The 21,265-nt window shown below is 32.7% G+C and overlaps 1 protein-coding gene across 1 annotated transcript in view; it reads right to left on the reverse strand.

Annotated features, from left to right (window-relative positions):
• LOC131848577 (dystrophin-like protein 1) overlaps window positions 1-21,265 on the reverse strand; it is a 273,072-nt gene that overhangs the window by 90,155 nt on the left and 161,652 nt on the right. The window contains exons 4-5 of the mRNA XM_059198494.1: window positions 19,009-19,110; window positions 12,537-12,734 (exon numbers count right to left, since the gene is read on the reverse strand). Coding sequence (XP_059054477.1) covers window positions 12,537-12,734; window positions 19,009-19,110 — 300 coding nt within the window. The remainder of the gene's footprint in view (window positions 1-12,536; window positions 12,735-19,008; window positions 19,111-21,265) is intronic.

Genomic DNA, 21,265 nt, shown 5'->3' on the forward strand with positions numbered 1-21,265 from the left:
ATCTCACGTTTATAACCGAGCGTCGTATATGCCAACTCCCAAGCCACATAAAGAGTAAGAGCCGCTAACTTTAACTGTTGGTGATAATCATGTACGACCTCGGTGGTCTAGCGGTCTAGCACAGCGCTTTACAACCGATGGTCGCGGGTTCGATTCCTCGCGCGGCACAAACATTTGTATTGATGAGTATGATTGTTTGTATCGGTCTTGGTGTTTTCTATGTATAATATGTATGTATTTACAAAAACAAATATCTATGTATATATATCAGTTATCTAGTACCCATAACACAAGCTTTAGCTAGCTTAACTTGGGTCTACATGGCGCTGTGTGAATTGTCCTGAGATTATTATGTATGTTTGTGTTTAACATTAAATACATTTTATTTTAAGTAACTTTCTAACAGAAATGTACATATCATCTGACAATATATTGTCTTAAAGAAAGTGTGAATATGTAAAGTGAATATTGAAGTGGCTGTATGTAAAGGAAGAGAGATGAAGAATTTGTGGATGGAGTTTAACTTGATAAAGAAACAGGAATTTCCTAAAAACAAACATTAATGCGCAATTCACTCTCTGTCTGTACTCAATTTGCCAGAAACAATTTAAATGTGTCATAAAATATTTTCTTTGTAAAAAAGCTTATTATAAAATTGAAGAATTTATAAATGATAATAATGCTTTTGTAGAAAATATCTAACTTAAAATTCATAGCGCTGACAATGTTATCTGATTGAACAGAGATTAAGTGCGTAGCGGTTTCTATGTCGCATGCCTAATCCTTGTTGTTAATTAAATATAAGTAAATCAATATTTATTTAAAAGAGCAACACACAAGTTTCTTGCTTATTCTTTTTGCGATGAATCTGCATTCCGAATAAGCGGTAGAATAAAAAAAACTTGACTATTCTAAAGTGCTTATATTAAGTTTATTTGAATATAGATTATTTCTATTTCTATTTCTACTGTATATACTGTATGTTATTACTACACTCTTTACCGACGTAGATTTCGTGTAAATTTACTCCGCGGGTATCTATTTCTACTGCCAATCACTTTACTTTACAGACTGTTAGGAGTAAGAAAGTACTGTTATATGACAATAAAATTACAGGACACAAACCTATGATAAACCTTAGGAATAAACAGTAAAGGCGATACCGCCTTTACTGTTCATTCCTTTCACCACGGATGCCGAAAGATTTTTCGGCATCCGTGGTGCTTCAATAACATACAAAACAGTGCGTGTGACTGGAATGGGAACACAAAAACTATCTAAATATATATAGCTCAAAGGTGACTGACATAGTGATCTATCAACGCACAGCCCAAACTACTGGACGCATCGGGCTGAAATTTGGCATGCAGGTAGATGTTATGACGTAGGCATCCGCTAGGAAAGGATTTTGATGAATTCTACCCCCAAAGGGTTAAAATAGGGGATGAAAGTTTGTATGATACTTTCAATTTTAAACGCATCGGGCTGAGACTTTGCATGCATAAAGCTACTATGACGTAGGCATCCCCTAAGAAAGTATTTTGATAAATTCCATCACTAAGGAGATAAATTAACACGAGCGAAGCCGTGGGCAAAAGCTAGTTATATGTAAACCTAAATAATCGTATATTCATCGTTATGTAACGATATACTCAAGAGGGCTCGCAAACAATCAGTCAAAAGTGATATATAAACTGTGTACTGTTTCTATGAACAATGCGGAAAGGATCCTTGTTGCGGAGAGCACGTGCCAGTACCAACAGTATCCTGAGTATGTTTGCGAGCAGACTGGACTATGCGTAAGTTAATCATTGCTGTGCAATTTCCAATGGAATTATACAGAGATGATTTTTATTTTGATTGTATTGTTATTATTTATGTTTTATTTTTGTGTGTGTAATTTGTGTCTGTACGTACTAACGAAATCGGCAATTAAGTCTGATAATAAATACATTATTATTATTATTATTATTTATTAAAAAAGAGATAACAAAATAATACAGTATTTTTAAAAAGGTGGATAAGCTGCCAGCAACAGTGTGAATAACACAGATTAAAGGAAAATAACTTCTGAATAAAGCATGTGACATCTATTGAACATTTGTTGGAAGAATAAACATGATCAAAAGATATTTGTATGGCGGAACTCGCGCCTCATTTGTATTCCATACATTCGGCCGGAAATTGTACGTTAACGTAGGCCTACAAAATAAACTACCCTTAAGGACTCTGCTCACTAGAATTTGTCATAAAATAACCTGTATTGGCGCATGTAGAAACAGTATTGCCAACATAAATAAATACTGTATTTATTTTATTGAATTTTTAGTGGTATACTCAAATTATATAATTGATTTTAGAATTCTTTCATAAATGAAAGGCTAGGTGATCCGGCATAGGTATATTTTACTTTCAAATAAATTAGAGGTCACATGTTATTGATATATCTAATGGAGCAGATTGAAGGTCTACAACAGATGTAGGTATCTGCCAATTACAGGCAAGTACAAGATTAATAACTTCTAAGTTATTATGCAAGAACAATAATTAAGGAAAACAATTGCTGTTATCAAGTATAATAATAGGATATACAAATATGTCTTGGTGAATGTATATTTTATATTATTATGTTATATGTATTGAAATTACTGTTATAATAAGCATTACTGTGACATGACACTAATGTCCTTCAGAATTCACTAGAGTGGTATCACAGGCATCATAACATGACGTAACTACCAATGATTTTCATGTAGGTACATATCAGAAATGCTAGGGAAGCTCCGTAACCGTAACCGAATCCGAAATAAAAGTTTCGGATAATATCGGATAGGGGCGGAGCCTAATTGAGACACGTTATGTAACCATTTCATTAGCTATTTGTATTTTACTTTTGATATTCCTTACAAAAATAATATCCGTAACCGAAATTATCCGAAACTAACGGATAATCCGAAATAATTTCATATCCGCATCCGTATCCGTATCCGGTATAATAATCATTCCTATATCCGAAACCTATCCGTATCCGAAATTTCATATCCATAACATCCCTCGTACATATATAACCGATACTTACACTTCGCCAGCCAGTGATTTATAACAAAAAAGTGCTAAGATCTCGACTAGTTGTGGACAATGCACTTCGTCCACTTAAATCGATTATCTAAAGCTACCTACTATAGTGAGAGCGGCTTTTCTTAAGAGGATAGTAAACTCTGGAACTACTCCACCGATTAGAGAATTTCTTCCACTGTTTATAAGGTGCAATCCTCTTAGTGTATAATATAGAAAGAAAGAAATACATATATTTTGTTAGTGTATAGAAAACTGACAATGTAAGACTAATCGAGTGAAGCCGGATTGGGCCGGATCCTAGTCATTATACAAAACAATCAGTATTCATACTTTATACGGATATTGGCTAAGATAGCGTATTTTTTTTATTTATATGATTGGAATAAAACAATCATAAAATTTTAAATTATGCTAACTACCGTGGATTAGTGGAAATCGCACTGAAATCAGGTAAACTATTTCTAAGATCAGCGCGCACAAACGTATAGACAAACAAAGAATAAGGCAAAAATTATAGTAATCATTATTCTGAGTTCTAAGTTATCGATAAAATCCCTCCAATAATTATTTTTCTCATATATAGCATATATGAGAAAAATACACTTTATTCTAATGCACTTTTAAATAATTCTTAATTCAGTTTCGAAGCATTTGTAATTGAAATTCCGCCCATTCTAATGTTGTAAATAGTGTTACAAATAAAAATAAACAATATATGTACAACTAAGAACCTAAAATTAAAATGCTTAAAAAATATAATATAATAACTAAAATATATTATTAAAAGGGCTTTAGGCAAAGTTCCGAAGATACTGGCAGCGTTCCCTCTCTGAATAGCTACACTAATTCTTTGTCCAAGGTAGCTGCCAGCTCTTCGGTCTTCTGTGATGTCGACTAACCTTTTCGTTATTTCTTTAATAAGTCTTATAGCGCTAGGGCCCCACGGACCAAGGGTCTCGACACCGAATGGGAAGAAATAATGATATCTACTAGCATGCTCGCTATATCACTGCATGAAAATTCAAAGCCTTTTATTCTTGTATAACCTCTTGTGTAAGCTATATTATTGTAAAGTTTAATTAAAACCCATTCAGCAGTTTTCGTGTGAAAGAGTAACAAACATCCGTAATTTCATACAAACTATCAAATTTCAGCATTTAGAATATTAGTAAGGTTCTTTGGTAATTTGAAATAAAAGGCATCGTCACAGTAAGGCCCTTAGCTGACGATGTGCTTTGTACACTTGGCTGGCTGCAGGCAGAGTACGGCAGTGCAGTGAATTTATTGGCCTGAAGACGCGATATGAATACGTAGGCGAAATGTGCAGATTAAACATTTTTAACAGAGGTAGACTGTAAAAACTGCTCTGCCGTGTGAAAGTGTCTGCGCCTAGAAGTGTTTCTACAGCAGGCATGTTATGGATATGAAATTTCGTATACGGATAGGTTTCGGATATATGAATGATTATTATACGGATGCAGATATAAAATTTTATTGGATCTTCCGTTACTTTCGAATAAATTCGGTTACGGATATTATTTTTTTAAGGAATTTCAAAAGTAAAATATAAATAGCTAATAAAATGGTTATATAACGTGTCTCAATTAGACTTTTGTTTTGGATTCGGTTCCGGATATTTTTTTATATCGGTTATCCGATAGTTTCGGTTACGGTTACAGAGAACCTTAACACTCCTGTTCTGCAGTACTATGTAATATTATGTTATCTGTGGCAGTGCTAATGAATATCTTTTAGAAAAAGGAAATAAGTTAAAGTTATGTATACGAGTCGAAAATACTTTACTAAATAATGCACAGTAATGGCACCCATATGTGATTGTCGACATTGTTATTTAATAATTAAAATTCAATATCAAGGCAATTGATAAAGTAATGCTTTAAGTTTATACGGGTACAATATATATTAGTTATATATATGTTATGTGTTTTTTATGTGTGCTTTAGACAAAAAGACCTCTTCCAGCGTTTTCCATGTGTTTCTATCTTTGCCAATCGATGCCTTTAGTGTGTAATTTTTGTAATGTCTATTTCTATTCCCTAATTTCAATCTCACTATTTCTTTTTTCACCTGACCATCATTTGTATTGTCTTTCTCCATTTGACTTCGTACTAGCGGGGCATCCACTAAGTTGTAATTTTAGTCCATCATAGTAGTTAATAATATGGAGTCATGACATCTTAGTGCTTTTAAATGGTAACGAATGAGTGGTCCAGGGTCACATGACGTGATTCCCGTTGTTTTGTTTTAGTTTTATCAATTTTCTTGCTTGTATGTATATAGTTATTTTTAAACTTTCCTGTTTAATATACATTATTAACCGGGTCTTAAAAAATTTAAATACCTTTATTCGCCATAAAATTATTCGTGTTTAGACCCGGTTTATAATTTAAATATTGTACGTATATGTGTATAATCTATGTAAAATGTATCGTATGACTGTAGCAACTATCCATTAGACAACTAACGTTACGACATCGCAATAAACGGCGGCAAAATGATCTCACCTAAGTAATGGGTTCACCTGATATCCTCTCTTATTGGGTGGTAACTTGTATATGCTAGGAATGTGCAACTTTGTACTAATGTATGAAATGTAGAAATTTAATACAATACTTTTTGAAAGTTACAACTATACTTCTATCTTGCTAGATAGACCTATTGTTGTAAATTCCAAAAGTTTAGCATACCGCTTTATTTCCGGTAGTCACAGATTCTATTCTTCGCACGGTATCAAGTTTAATTAATAAATCTATCCATGCTAACATACATTTATTATTACAATATTTAAAATGTCTGCACCATTAAGTTTTAAGGATTATTGATTGCATCAAATGATGTCAACTTATGTTAGTTGACATTATATATCTTATATATAAAATTCTCGTGTCACAGTTTTCGTTCCCATACTCCTCCGAAACGGCTTGACCGATTCTCATTAAATTTTGTGAGCAATACGCTACGAGTAGGTCTGAGAATCGGCCAACATCTATTTTTCACCCCCCTAAATGTTAGGGGTAGTCCACCCCATTTTTTTTTTTATTTTAAGGCAAAACAACGTTTCCCGGGACAGCTAGTATTATTATATAATTATATTTGTTTTTTTTTAATGGATGAAAAAGGAATTGTGCTCCTGCCGGCACTAACGGTTTACGCTGGCGGGGCAACAGTGAGGGCTGATGAACATGAGATCAGATCAGTTAACGCATACTGTCTATTTCACCAGAAATTTATCATGATGGTATCCAGGGGCAACCGCGTGGAGGTCAAGCTGACATGGTACATTATTAGCTATGGAAAAATTAGTCCACATTACTAACAATTTTCTTCCCCCAAATGATTGTATTAAATGATATCAAACAACGAATACAGGCCATTCTTTATCTCAATAACAAAAGCAGACGAAATCGCGGCTACCATTTAATAATGTACATTTACTAAACAAATATTCATCCAAATCTGTCCAGTACAGTTTAGCTTCCAACACAAACCCAATTTCGCCTTTACAATGTATCTAAGTAAGGACGTGTGCAGTAATGGATTTCGAATGCCGCACTTTAAGCCCAGAGCTTGATATTGCCTTTAAATTATTTATGAGCTAAACACCAAAGTGTTAATGTATATGTAGTCTATGACAGTCTAGCTACAGTTGAGAGATAATGTAGTGAAAATAGGGTTGGATTTCAACTATCAACCTTATTTCACATATATAAAAGAGCATAATCTCTTTAACATGGCCTATATCAATTTATCAATTTCTACATTGAAGCTAATTTTAATAGGCAAAGTGGTATACTATTAAATTTTTGGATGACTTTGAAACTTCTTTCAATATTAAATGCTAACAAATATATTAGGTTCAATGTTATTATATTAATTAGTTGCTTTTCGACTTTGCTCGGGTGTAGATGTATTAGACATATAAACATACCTCTTCAATCACTCTATACAAGTTAAAATTGATATATAAAAAATTATACGGAATGTTAAAGGAATTCTATTAATTATTGAAATAATTATAATATTAGTATTGTACATAGTACTTGTATATAGTTTTAATTTTCATTGTTAATAGTATTATCGCATTCATTTAAAACTTGTAGCTAACAACACAAATAGGTACTTATAGTTTACTCCACAGTCCACTAAGCTCACTATATAAATATGTAAAAAAAAATCGACATTAATGTCGATGTCATTTACTTATTTTTTTAACTTGCTTTTACAATAGACATTTAAATGTCTATTGTAAAAGCAAGTTTATCTGTATTTATATATTTATGTAAAAATAGGTTTCCAAAATAGAGAAAAAATTATATAAATAGAGAGAATTATAACAGCATATGTAATATATAGCTTAACACGCTATAACCTTCGCTAATCCAATGTTTTAAGACGAATTTTGCTTTATAATCGGTTTTGTATTATTACGAAGTGAAGTCAGAACGTTGTATAGTCAGCACTTCTTGGTAATATCGATTACGCTGAACCTGAGCACAAAGTTCGCACAATCCAATTAATTCCCTTTCAATTATTGAGTTTGAGATTAAAAGAAATAAAGAAATGTGAAACTTATGTGCCATGTAATATATACCATATTACTATGTAATAAAATAAACATTGTTATAATAATAATAATAATCCTGGACAATCGAGGGAAGGGGATGTTAACCATATTGCTAGCAGGTTCAGGATCAGGTTGATCGTTTGTGTATATTTACTAAATACATCAGATATTCTGATTAATATATGTTTCAAGTAGAACAATTTCCCAAAGCGATGCAGTGGTTGCGCCGTTTCTGTTTCTCATAGCAATATCCGCACTCTCTCTGTACGTATCCGTCAGGAATTGGCCGTCAGCCGTTCCATAAGTCCTTCCGCGGGTTTGGAGTGCTATCTGCACTCGCCCCTATAGTTCGTTGAAGCTGTAAAAGCCAGCTACGGCCAATATCATTAGAATAGTTTGATAAATCGACAAACTCTCTTTGTATGATATTGAAATAGATATAGAACGCCGTTATGAATAATCGAGTGTCAGTATTTCTGTAAATTCCATATATGGAATTAGAAGAACTATGAATCTAAGTGAAATAATAGATAACAAATGAAATCGATGCAGACGAATGACAGGAGCAAGCAAAGCATTTTGACCTGATTTCATCTGACAGTTCCAGCTATAACTCTAGCCAGGGATGCCACCTGTACAAGAATTTCTTACGAGAATACCATTTTTGGTATTTGCTATAAAGACATTCTTGTACAATCTTGTACGAGATTCAGAGCTACGAAAATCGGTAAGAATATACAGTTAGATAGTCAAATTAGGCTAACATATAAGATTTTATCAGATTTCTTGGCTTCTTGTTACGAGTCTAAAAATTTTAATGTTGGCAACCCTGGTCGGGTCCGACCCCAAATCAATTAGTATCTGTCCAGATACTATAATGAATAACTAAGTTTCGAACTAACTGAATTGGCGTTAAAAGTATAGAACGTCACAATTTTGATAAACACTAATCATGAATTCGAGAGGCCTTTTGATTTAAAATCTAAAAGCGTCTAGTGTATAATGGTTTACTACCCATTATTACATCCAAAACATCTAGAAATCAAATATGACCGACTCCTAAAAAAATTATATATAAATTTATATTTCTTACTTATTCTCCGGAAAAGTAAATACCAATATCAAACCACTAATAATCCGAAAGGCAGCGGTAGTAATAATTTCTACTGACGTCCTTGGTGGTATAGCGATTTACCACGCCGTATTACTTCCAATGGTCATGTACTCATTCCATGTATGTATTAACAAAAAAAAATTACTATCAGTAGTCTATTTACCTATAACACAAACTCTTCTTTTTTCATAGCATAGTGGGCTAAAGGCTAAAGAGCTAGGGCTCTCTTGATGGTAAGTGGTTATCGCTTCCCATGGGGTGCTCATGCAACACCAGGAATTGAAATATACACACCAAATTTCATACAAAATGATCCAGCTTTATTATATAATATATTTGAATATGTATTGTGTGAGTAGCTTACATTTCAGTGTTTTTACTTTATTTTCAAACATTGCAGTCAACACAGCTCGCAGCTTCCGTTAAAAAGATCTAGAAAGAATATCCACGAGTGCTCTTTAATTTCATTAAATTTATCTACATTTTAAATTCAATTTACACTAATAGAATGTAAGTCTAAACTAGATATTCTTTATTGCATTCTTAGAAACAGTAATAGTAGCATTTAGAAACAATGTGAGTAAAGGAAAATATTATAGAAATAGAATAGAAATAATCTTTATTAAAAACTTAATATAAGCATTTTTGATATTTTTTATTCTACCACTTATTCGGCATGCAGATACTTTACAAGAAGAATAAGAAAGGTACTCGTGTGTTGCTCTTTTGAATAAATTGTTTTTTACACAATAATAAGTATGAGGCATGCGATAATCAACATAAAAACCGCTACGAACTCATTTTTAGTGCAATCGGATAACATTTTCAGCGTTATAAATTTTAAGTTTTTCTGCAACATTATTATTATTTACATAATACATTTTTTGTTAATTCATTCATAATATAATATACAAAAGTAACACCTATATTAATACATTGTATCACTTTATCACTTTTTATATAAGTTACAAGCTGTTCCCGCGAATTCGTTCGCGTGGAATTTAATTATTTTTTTCTAAAATAAAAGTAGCTTAAGTTACTTCTTATTACATCAGCTACCTGCCTAAAAAAGTCCCGTCAAAATCGGTCCAGCCATTTCAGAGATTAGCCGGAACAAACAGATAGACAAAAATCATAAAAAATGTTATTTTAGCATATGTACCGTATATATATTCATATGCATGTAGTAAAAAACGGTTATTTCAATATTACAAACAGACACTCCAATTTTATTTATATGTATAGATGTATAGATAATAATAGTAGTATTATTGTTATTGTGTATGTACATTTATTATTATTTATTTATTAACTTTATTGGCCAATAAATTATAGTACAAACGGTGGATTGGTGACAGGTGCTTGGTCCTGTAGTCCTGCGACCTGTACAGATCTATTGTGCTCGCCCTTTTTCAGAGCTCGCTACCTAGACCCGTCAGAGACAAGAATTGAAGGATATTCTTAGGAGCGATGGTTTTTATCGCCTCAGGAAAGAGTGTAAACTTTCCAAAGGAGATATTTCGTTTATGCATGAGTGGCATGATGGCTATAACTAAATGGCATTTAATAAAATTTGGTACAATCTGCAGATTATTGCTGTGTATTTAATTAATTTAATTATTTTGTGTAAAAAAAAACATCTATTAAAAAGAGCAACACACGAGTTTCTTGTTCATTCTTCTTGTGATGAAGAAGAGTGAAAATTTAGGGTAGTATGTATTTTTTAATGCCCCATAATAAAAAAAATTGCCCATAAAATAATGTTAGCTGTGGACAACCCTTATCACTTAGGGGTATGAACAATATATAGTAACCGATTCTCAGACCTACTGAATATGCATATAAAATTTAATAAAAATCGGTTAAGCCGTTAGGGAGGAGTATGGTAACTAACATTGTGACACGAGAATTTTATATATAAGATAGTGTAAAAAATAAGCGTATGGGATTGGGTACATCCACGGACCATATATAAAGCTTTAGAGAATCACGTGTACGTAGCTTTCTTCCAAAGCTTTGACAAGCCAAACGTAAGATTACCGTTATTTGGCTACGAAACGTAAGGACTCCATTAGGAGGCATCTCATGTTTTTCGAGAGGTTTCATATATATTTTTAACGGCCTCGGTGATCTAGCGGTTTAGTACACCGCTTTACATCCTATGGTCGCGGGTTCGATTTCTCGCACGATAAAAACATTTATATTCTTGAGTATGATTACTGGGTATTTTCTATGTATTTACAAAAAAAATGTAAATATGTATTTATAGCAGTTATCTAGTACCAATAACACAAGCTCTGCTTATTTTGCTGCATGCGTTTGTATACAGGATAATTTCACTGCCTTATCTCAACTGGAAAACGACACGTCTTAAAAAATAAACTGCTTAGTAGCTGGAAGAGAATGATACTTATGCAGATGAATTTTTATAAATCAGCGTTGAGTTTTAGTTGAGTATACAGTACCTATGGACTTAACTCACACATAAATTGCAAAATAATAGTAATATATTATACTATTATTTTGAATATATTCTAATAATTATAATAATAACAATAATTGCAAAAAAATTTGCACTTCGTAATAACATATGGTATGATAGACTCATAAAGGTAGAACACAATATTCACCTTATGTGCATTATTTTATATTAACTGTAAACATTATGCCACTAGATCACTGTTATCTGCACAAGTTATGATGTACATAAATTAACATGACTTAAATATGTCGAAGTTCCGGTATACCAATTATTGTAGTTGTTGCAATATGAATACTCTTCCTATACGCATAGAGCTTAGTATTGCATGTACGAAACAAAATGTATCCTTTTCAGATAAATAGTTTCTCAAATACTGCGGGGTGAATTATGTGATGTCCCAATATATAAAGCGTACCAAGTACCACTACACATTGTTGGATACTAGCGGCAAACCGCTACTTCATGCGCGTGAATGTAGTAACGTTACAACGAGGAACTCTGTCTGTTCGTTTGTTCTCGCTAATCTCTGAAATGGCTGGACTAATTTTAATAGTATTTTCACTCGCAGATATCTGATGTTATAAAGAGGAACTTAAGCTACTATAAATTCAGAAGTGTTATATATGTAAATTTCTGAATTAAAAGTTATTTTTAATTCAGAAATATAACAATTGTGGCGTTTCCTCCTATGACTATAACAATAATTGCTGTTGGTGATTTGGCCTACCTCTATTAGGTAGCTTTGTACGTAGCTGTCTACAGGCGTACCTTTGTTTCATCTATTTCTACTTGGGTTGGCTTGCTTTGTAAACTGTTTCGGTATGGTACATATCATATGGATGTGAAATTGCAGGATACGGAATCATGACGTTTTCATTTGAGGGCATCACATGCCTTCGTGATGTCTTTGGTACTGTTATATGTAGACTAGCTAACCCCGTAAACATTCTTTTGGCATATAAATTAAAATCGCATTAATAGGGGTTGATGGTTGAAAGGTGAAAAGTTAGGGTAGTATGTATTTTTAAAGCCAGTTTATAAATAAAGTTTTCTAAAAAATAAAAAAAATGTTAGAGGTGGCCTGATCTAAATGATTTGGGGTATGAAAAATAGATAATAGCCGATTCTCAGACCTACCGGATATAAAAAAAAAAATCTAAGTATTCACATCATTTGTCGTGTACCCATAACACAAACACTGCTTACCGTGAGAATAGATGGTGCTGTGTTAATTCTTCAGGCTTATATATTTATTTATTTTGTACAAGTTAACTTACCTTCCTGTTGCTCTTAAACACGTTGCATTTAAACACGTTGGTGGCCCCATCGCGGGCGATGTAAGAGAAGATCTTCAGATCGGAACTGTCGTGGGACACGTAGAAGATGCGGTATATAGGATGATTCATTATCTCAGATTCCTCGCTGGCCACGCTAGCTTTGGAGCTGCGGCTGAATAATTTCGCGCCCGCACTTTTCTGCAACAATTGATTTTATTATGAGATATTATATAAAAATAAATCGTGTGACACAATGATTTAAAACATCGATTTGGAGATTGTTTGTAATAAAAATATAAATTAAACTATAGTTCAGTGTCAGGTCGATCTCCACGCGGTCCCTCTTCGAAACCATAGTGATCAATTTCAAGGAAACTCACACGATGAACAAAGTAACCTGCTGCTCATGCTCATTCTACCATCCTTCACTGGTTACCATTGCATTATCATCGCTAAAAAAAGTAATAAAAAAATCGCGCCTTGCACAAGGTCGTGAAAAAAAAAAATTGTGACAATTTATATTTATGCCTTACCGGTGAAAGAAACATTTTAAAACTATAAACTCTGACAAATATCTTAATCTATGGGCTCACATATACTTCTTTATTTTCATCCTAAAAGCAATTACAATCTTATCAAATATGAACTGACAGCGTTCAGGAGAATTATGCATATCAACAACAATTATACATAAAGATTCTTCTATAAATTCTATCCCTAGAAATTCTGCCAACGTCCAAAGATTCTTTGCTCATTCTTACAGACTTTAGTAATATTAGGTCTGTTTATATTTTACGTAGAAAGTACTCCGCAGAGTTTCACGAAGCTGAACACTATAACAACTTATGTCCCTTTGGTCCACACTTACGATACCTTTTAGACCGGAAAATGGAGGGAGCTCCCAATATACTTAACAAAAAAAGTAAGTTATATACTTATTTTGTGCTCATGAAAGACTAAGTTAAATGTTCAAAATAAAAAATAATGCGAACATAAATTCAAAAAGTGTTTATGCCTGTGACCTCCCTGGTGTTTTAGGCGTCCATAGGCTACGGGAACCGTTTACCATCAGATAGGCCGTATGTTTGTTTGACGTCGTAGTATAAAAAAAAATTTTGAAAGGTGGAATTTTGTATATACGAGTAGCATAGGTATTTTGCTCTTCTGAAAATTAACTACAGGTGAAAATAAAGGTGATGTGATGACAAGCTCAGAAGAGAATAAACTAGCACTCAATTAGACACTAAAGTTTAATTGCAAACTATTACATGGGAACACCGATAATAAAATAACCAAATTCCACACCGCCTTACTTTTAATGGTCGTGGGTTCGATTCCTCGGTCACAGAGCAGATCTTATGCAATAATTAACAAGTGTTTAGCAATAATAAGCATTCTATAGACGTGCAAATTATCTAACGTAAATAAATAAATTAAATAACATTAATATAAAGTTATTATAGGCTAAACAAATTACTGATAATGCAGAATTTCAACGAAAGAGATTGCAAATGACGAAAATCTGTCGAATAGATTAGGATTATCCAGTGGGGACATCAATAAGTTTGTATCACAAAAGGAGTTCCTCGCCGCGTTTCATCTGCGGACATCAGGTTGACAGCTTTCCATTATGTTCAGACGTGATTAATGAATGCCCAAAAAAATGAGTGAATCTAATGGTATTGTTGCCGCTACTTGCAAAGCTATTGGACAATAATGCTGCACGGTATTTTCATAACTAAATTAAAATGTGTTTAAGGGAGTCACGCTGTTAATTCTATAATAGATGTAACATGTAGCCATAATTATTTTTAGAACTGTGACTACCTGGAAACCATCTTGATAAATTCCCTATGAATTGGTCACAATGGGCTAACGTTCGTTGACTTCATGTTCATCTTATCATCCTCCACTGGTACCCCGCCAGCTTAAACCGTTAGCGAGTGTACCATTCCATTAGCATATACTAAAAAACAGAGCTAATGCTATAAGTAAACTAAACAACTGTCCTAGGTATGTATATATATGTGTTCTCAATTCTGGATTCACGAATTCCTCATATGACCGATTACGTGAGGAATTCTGGCATGCGGCTGCACACGGAAATTATTGACATTACCAACATACGCTTGAATGGAAATGAAAGGGTTGGCCAATAGTGGGCATATCAACCGCACATTGGAGGGAGAGAGATGAACAAATGGAGCAAAATGTTATCGAGACCCACGTGGAATAGCTTGTTTCAATATGATCGGATTAGATTGGATTCGGTTTATAGAAGTAATATAAACTTTTCATCGAAATTAACAATGCCTTATAAGAACATTAATGTTACATTAAAATAAAGCAGACAAACTAGATTTAAAATGACAAATAAAATGAAAATGTATACTTTTATGCGACGCACTGCCGTATAGATATAATTTTTAGTAAATTTATTACTATATATAGTATAAATATGCACGAAATGTTTATTCTCTGTGATTGAAATAAATACAATTTTATTATTATAAATTTATCCGATTCTAGATGACGAAGATTAGTTATTTATCTCCCGGTAAGGGTTGTTTTGCCTTAAAATATAAAAAAAAATTAGGGGTGGACTACCCGTAACATTTAGGGGGATGAAAAATAGATGTTGGCCGATTCTCAGACCTACTCAATACGCTCACAAAATTTCATGAGAATCGGTCAAGCCGTTTCGGAGGAGTATGGGAACGAAAACTGTGACACGAGAATTTTATATATAAGATATTGGGTATTGCAGAAGACAGTGAATATTGCTATCTATTCTAAGACCTTTGTAATCTGTACTTCACAAAGAAAAAATTGAATTTGAAATTTAAATTAGATAATATTGCAGTCGGTCCAACACAACCACAGTGAGACGGTGCCGGCGTTGCATTTTGAATGGTGTGTGCTCTCACATTGCGAAAAAAGTAGTTTTAATTATCTATCTCTATATTATATACATTCTCTATATATATTTTATATATCTATCTATCCTGATAATACTAAAATCACAAAGAAGAAATAGTTCCTTATTTCTTTCTTTGTCATAGACCATATATTAAATTAAATTTTAAGTTTGAACGTTCACTATCATACTAATCCTAGATAGGTTGTTATTATAAATGGTATACGAAATATCGACAAACTATTTTCTACAAAATTTTCCTCTGTTAATTTAACGTGAGGATTCTGTCCTATAAGATATAGATAAGATAAGATAAGATATAAGATATAGGACAGAATCCTCTCGTTAAATTAACGGAGGAAAATTTTGTAGAAAGCATCAGCTGTCTCACTTAATTGTCCCCATCTTCTTCTTCCGGCCTTATCCCATTTTCATTTGGGGTCTGCTCTCCTAATCTTTCTTCTTCAGTGGTGTCTATTTTAGACTGTTACTGGCTCTATGTTTCCGTTGTCCTTAAGGTCCTTACTAACTACAGACATCCATGTTAATTGGGGTCGTCCACGCTTTTTCGGTCCTAAATTGAGGTCCAGAACTTTTCTCGTCAAGTGGTCTTCCGGTCTCCTCATGACATGGCCATACCATACTCAATTGTCCCTATAGCTTTCTTTAAAACTCTGTTTTGATTTGAAGTATAAAATATTACAGTAAAATTTATGATATCGTACTGAGGCAATAATAACCTCTTAGTTCTCTGCCACTGCAAAGATCATTCGTTGTTGTAACAATTGTCAAAGAGGATTCTCTTTGTGATAGACCAAATATTCATTTAAATTTTATAGAACCTTGTTAAAGATTCTCATTTCAAGGTGTAAATCAAACAATATAACTTTATGTGTACCTAATTAATGTTTTTAGCATTTAATATTAGCATCATTCAGCCCTTGTCTATATAAATTTAAACAATGCTAAATTTCATACTCCTACTTCATTTCAGACAAGCTTTAAATTTGTTTTATCTAACTGGAATAGCAATAAAGCTAATAGACCTATGGACCTTAATTTCCATTGACATAATATTGGGCCCAATATATATGAATAACCTTACCTATATTATTATGTTTATTACTAGCTGACCCGCAAACATAGTTTTGCCATATAAATTAAAATCGCTATTAAAAAATTAGGGTTGATGCTATAATAGAAATGCAAAAATTTTGGATTTTATGTTTTATTCTATGGTAAATCATAATAAAATATTAATTCGAAAAAACAAAATAAAATATTTAGACAGTATTTAGTGGACATTTTGGGATATGAAAATTAGATAGTAGCAGATTCTCATGACATGATATTCATATAAAATTTCATAACAATCGGTAATGCCATTTCGGATGTGCGTAGTGCGATTTCAGAGTGCGTAGCGATTTCTATATTTGATTATCGCATGCCTCTTACTTGTTATACTGTAATTATTTATATATACAAAAACATCTATTAAAAAGAGCAACACACAAGTTTTTTGCTCATTCTTCTTGTGATGAATCTGCATTCCGAATGAGTGGTAGAATCAAAATATGACTATTCAAAAGTGCTTATAATGAGTTTATTTGAATAAAGATTATTTATATGACATAGAAATATAAATAATCTAACATGGTGAAACGAGAATTCTATATATAAGATAGTATAATATTGACGACCTCGACCTATAACATTTTGACGACCTCGGTGGTCTAGCGGTCTAGCACACCGCTTTACGTCCGATGGTCGCGGGTTCGATTCCTCGCACGGCACAAACATTTGTCATTCATGAGTATAATTGTTTGTGTCGGTCTGGTTGTTTTCTATGTATAATGTGTATGTATTTACGAAGAAAATCTATGTAATTGTATCAGTTATCTAGTACCCGTAACACAAGCTTTAGCTAGCTTAACTTGGGACTAGATGGCGCTATAGTCGCGATAGTCTTATACATACAATATATATATATATATTTTTCAAAAGAAAAATATATATATATATATTGTATGTATAAGACTAAAGTACAGACACATAAAATAGTTGTTAACGTTTGTGGGTTTTAATTTCTAAATAAAATTTAACTTTAACCGTATTTTCTGCAAGACCAGCGGTGTTCAATTACTCCAGGAGCGGGATTGAGTTGACTACAAAATGCGAATTGAACCCGCAAATGGGTACCGAAGTTTTCAATTTAACTTCGCACTGAGTTTAAGGTGCTCATGTAAATTTTTATCGAGAATAAAATGTACATTTACGAGAATGCTATCTACGAATAAACTCACTCGCATAGTATACCTACGATATAAATCGTAGTTTATGCTTCCTCTATATTTATATTTGACGACCGTGCCTTATCTTCAGATGGTCGTACGTTCGATTCCCGAGCAATACGCAGTAATATTTACCTTAGTCACGATTATTTGAAATGGTCGCGGTGTTCGTATCTATTTTGTGCTTAGATTTAAATATTCCTTTAAGTTGTCTAATACTTAATTCTACTTAATCCTGAACTAAAGAGCACTGTTCTATAATATATTACTTCTTTACTGGACTTTGTTCAAAGTGTGCTTGCGTGCAGTATCCCAATTTTTTGCTTCTGTTCATAGATCATACTCGTGAATAGATGCTGCTTGTGGTAACTGATCTGTTCGGATTACGGCTACTTATAATAATAATAATAATACTAATTATTCCCTTCTGATAAAAATGCAATGGTGGTCACAACATTCTCCCTAATTTAATTGTAGATAAATGTGTATGACGGATGAAAGACGACTGCATGCAACTGAAATGAGAATGTTGAGGTGGATGTGTGGTGTGACAAGAATGGATAAGATAAAGAATGAATACATTAGAGGAAGTATGAAAGTGGCGCCGGTGTCAGAGAGGTTGAAGAGTAATCGTCTATCATGGTATGGACATGTAATGCGTAGGAACGAGGATATTTTAAGAAAGGTGTTACATATGAATGTGGATGGTTATAAGGGCAGAGGAAGGCCAAAAAAGAGATGGATGGACTGTGTGAAAGATGATATGGTAAGAAAGGAAGTAAATAACGCGATGACTGCGAACAGGGATGAATGGAAGCGAAAAACATATTACGCCGACCCCAAATAAATGGGATAAGGAAGAAGCAGATGATGATAAATGTGTATTTTTATTATCATGTCCAAGCACATTTAAAAAACTTTTTTTTTGCTTTTTTTTTTAGCTCGAAATCACTCCGAACTGATGGTAGAATTGTAATAGACCTGCATGAATATAGTTATTTTGATTCGATTTGCATCAATCAATCAACCTGTTTGTATCGATAGGTTTCTCTTCCAGTTACATAAAAATATAAAAAAAAAACACATTAAAAGGAAATATAACTACCATCTTCTTAAAAAATCTTATCAATAAACTATCCCATAACACATCGGTGATATAAGTTCCAATATATTTTTCGGAGGGGCCCGTGTGCAGATCGTGTATTATATATTCAGCACACATATTCCATAAGCAAGAAATATAAACAAATCACGTAGTTCTTACCTTATTCTTGGCTTTGTTCGTTCTAGTTGTTATCCGTACACCATCTGTTGACACGTCGACAGTAACTTTACGCTTCTTCACTCCTTTTGCTTTGAATTCATACTGCAATAGCAAAAGAGACTTTATTGTTTCACAGTTAACAAAGAAAGAAGTATATTAAAGGAATTCGATAAAGAAACTTATTGTGTGTCAAAGAAAATGTTTTTTGCATTTATATAATATTAGCTGTTCCCGCGACTTCGTCCGCATGGAATTATATTTTATTTTTCTAAAATAAAATAATGTTTCTAAAATAAAAGTAACCTAAGTTACTACTTATTACATTAGCTACCTGACAAAAAAAGACCCGTCAAAATCGGCCCAGCCATTTCAGAGATTAAACAGACAGACAGACAAAAATTGTAAAAAGTGGTTTTTTGGTACCATATTTATATTCATAAGCATGTAATAAAAAACGGTTATTTCAAAATTACAAACAGACATTCCAATTTTATTTATATGTATAGATATTTTGCGACCCGCCAAGATTCACTCTGGTGAAGTGATTACTTAGCGATACTTATATTTTTTTGCCATAAAATGAAATGATATTTTTTATATTTAATTTTGAATTTACATTAATTACAAACAACATGTTTTTACAAAGGAATAAATTTATAGTTTAAATTAAGGAAGTACTTAGTAGCATGTACCTACGATTTTTGTAGATGAAAAATATAAATAAAAAATGAGGTATATCGAAAACAAATTTAATATGCCTGTTACTATAAAATAGCAATTCTTTGTAAGAATTGCTATTTTACAGTAACTAATTGCTTCCGTTAATCTTGAAGGCGTGCCGGACCGTCCTGTGTGTTTTCTAAATATACATTTACAAAAAAATGTATTTAATTATTATATCAGTTGCTAGCACCCATAACACAAGCTCTGCTAAGCTTGGGACTAGATGGCACTCTGTGAGTTGTTACTTACTGTTTATTATAATTTGTAAGATAATTTAAGAAATATTTGAGTTTATTAATTACAAACAAAACATGACATATATCCAAATGTATGATACATTTGGAATTATGCTATGTTTTGTTTGTTGTTTGTAATGTTATTCCTATTCCAAACTGAATATTAAATTATATAGTCGTACACTCATACGTTGCAACGCCTGTTGGATAGTAATAGCAACAATCTGTTACCGTAAGCTACTTTGTTTCATTTCATTGTCTAATTTGTATTGTAAAACACACGAGTATGAACTTAACTTCTTTTCTGCTTTCCGAATTGATAGTAGATATGACATTTTATAAATGTCTATGATAGATGTAAATTATGGGACACAGTTATCTATTACACCACAATAGATATAAATAGATATTATTTGAATTGATTTGATTTATCCTAATATAATAATAATAATCTCAGGACAATTCACACAGCGCCATCTAAACCCAAGTTAAGCTAGCTAAAGCTTGTGTTATGGGTAAGATAACTGATACAAATAAATAGATATTTGTTTTCGTAAATACATACATATTATACATAGAAAATACCCAGACCGATACAAACAATTACTCATGAATACAAATGTATGTTCCGTGCGAGGAATCGAAACCGCGACCATCGGATATAAAGCGGTGTGCTAGACCGCTAGACCACCGAGGTTGTCAAAATAATATATTAACTTAATTATAATATTAATATTATAGACGTGAAAGTTTTCGAGTATACATAGATCGATGTAGTGGATGTTTGTTACTCTTTCACCCAAAAACTACTGAACGGATTTTGTTGAAACTTTACAATAATATAGCTTATGCATCAGATTAACATGTAGGCTATATTTTTTATTGAAATTTAACGCGGGTTAAACCGCGGACAGGGCTTGTTTAAACATATAGTTATAATTGCCACTTCAACTATAATAGTATAGAATTATACTGTGACTAAGTTGTCTTGTACCTACATTCCCAGGGTGCATTATTTTCCATTTATTAACATTTGTATTGTACTGTTTCATAATTATCAAGAATGTAGATAATTATTAAATCCTTTCAGCTTATAGGTACGTATCCTTCGCATCATAATCTTTTATTTTACGAGCATTAATCTCTAGAATATAGCAAAGGGCGAGCACCGAACATGTAACACGATATCAAATTATTTCATTATTACGTAAAAGCCCGAATAATTACATAAGAACAGATTTTAACGAACAATTTAGCGAATTAGTTAACAAGCTAAGAGGATTTTTATTAAGAACTCG

Source organism: Achroia grisella, unplaced genomic scaffold (assembly GCF_030625045.1).
Source record: "Achroia grisella isolate CSIRO2021 unplaced genomic scaffold, CSIRO_AGI_Agris_v1 utg5633, whole genome shotgun sequence".
In the NCBI taxonomy this organism is placed as follows: Eukaryota; Metazoa; Arthropoda; class Insecta; order Lepidoptera; family Pyralidae; genus Achroia; species Achroia grisella.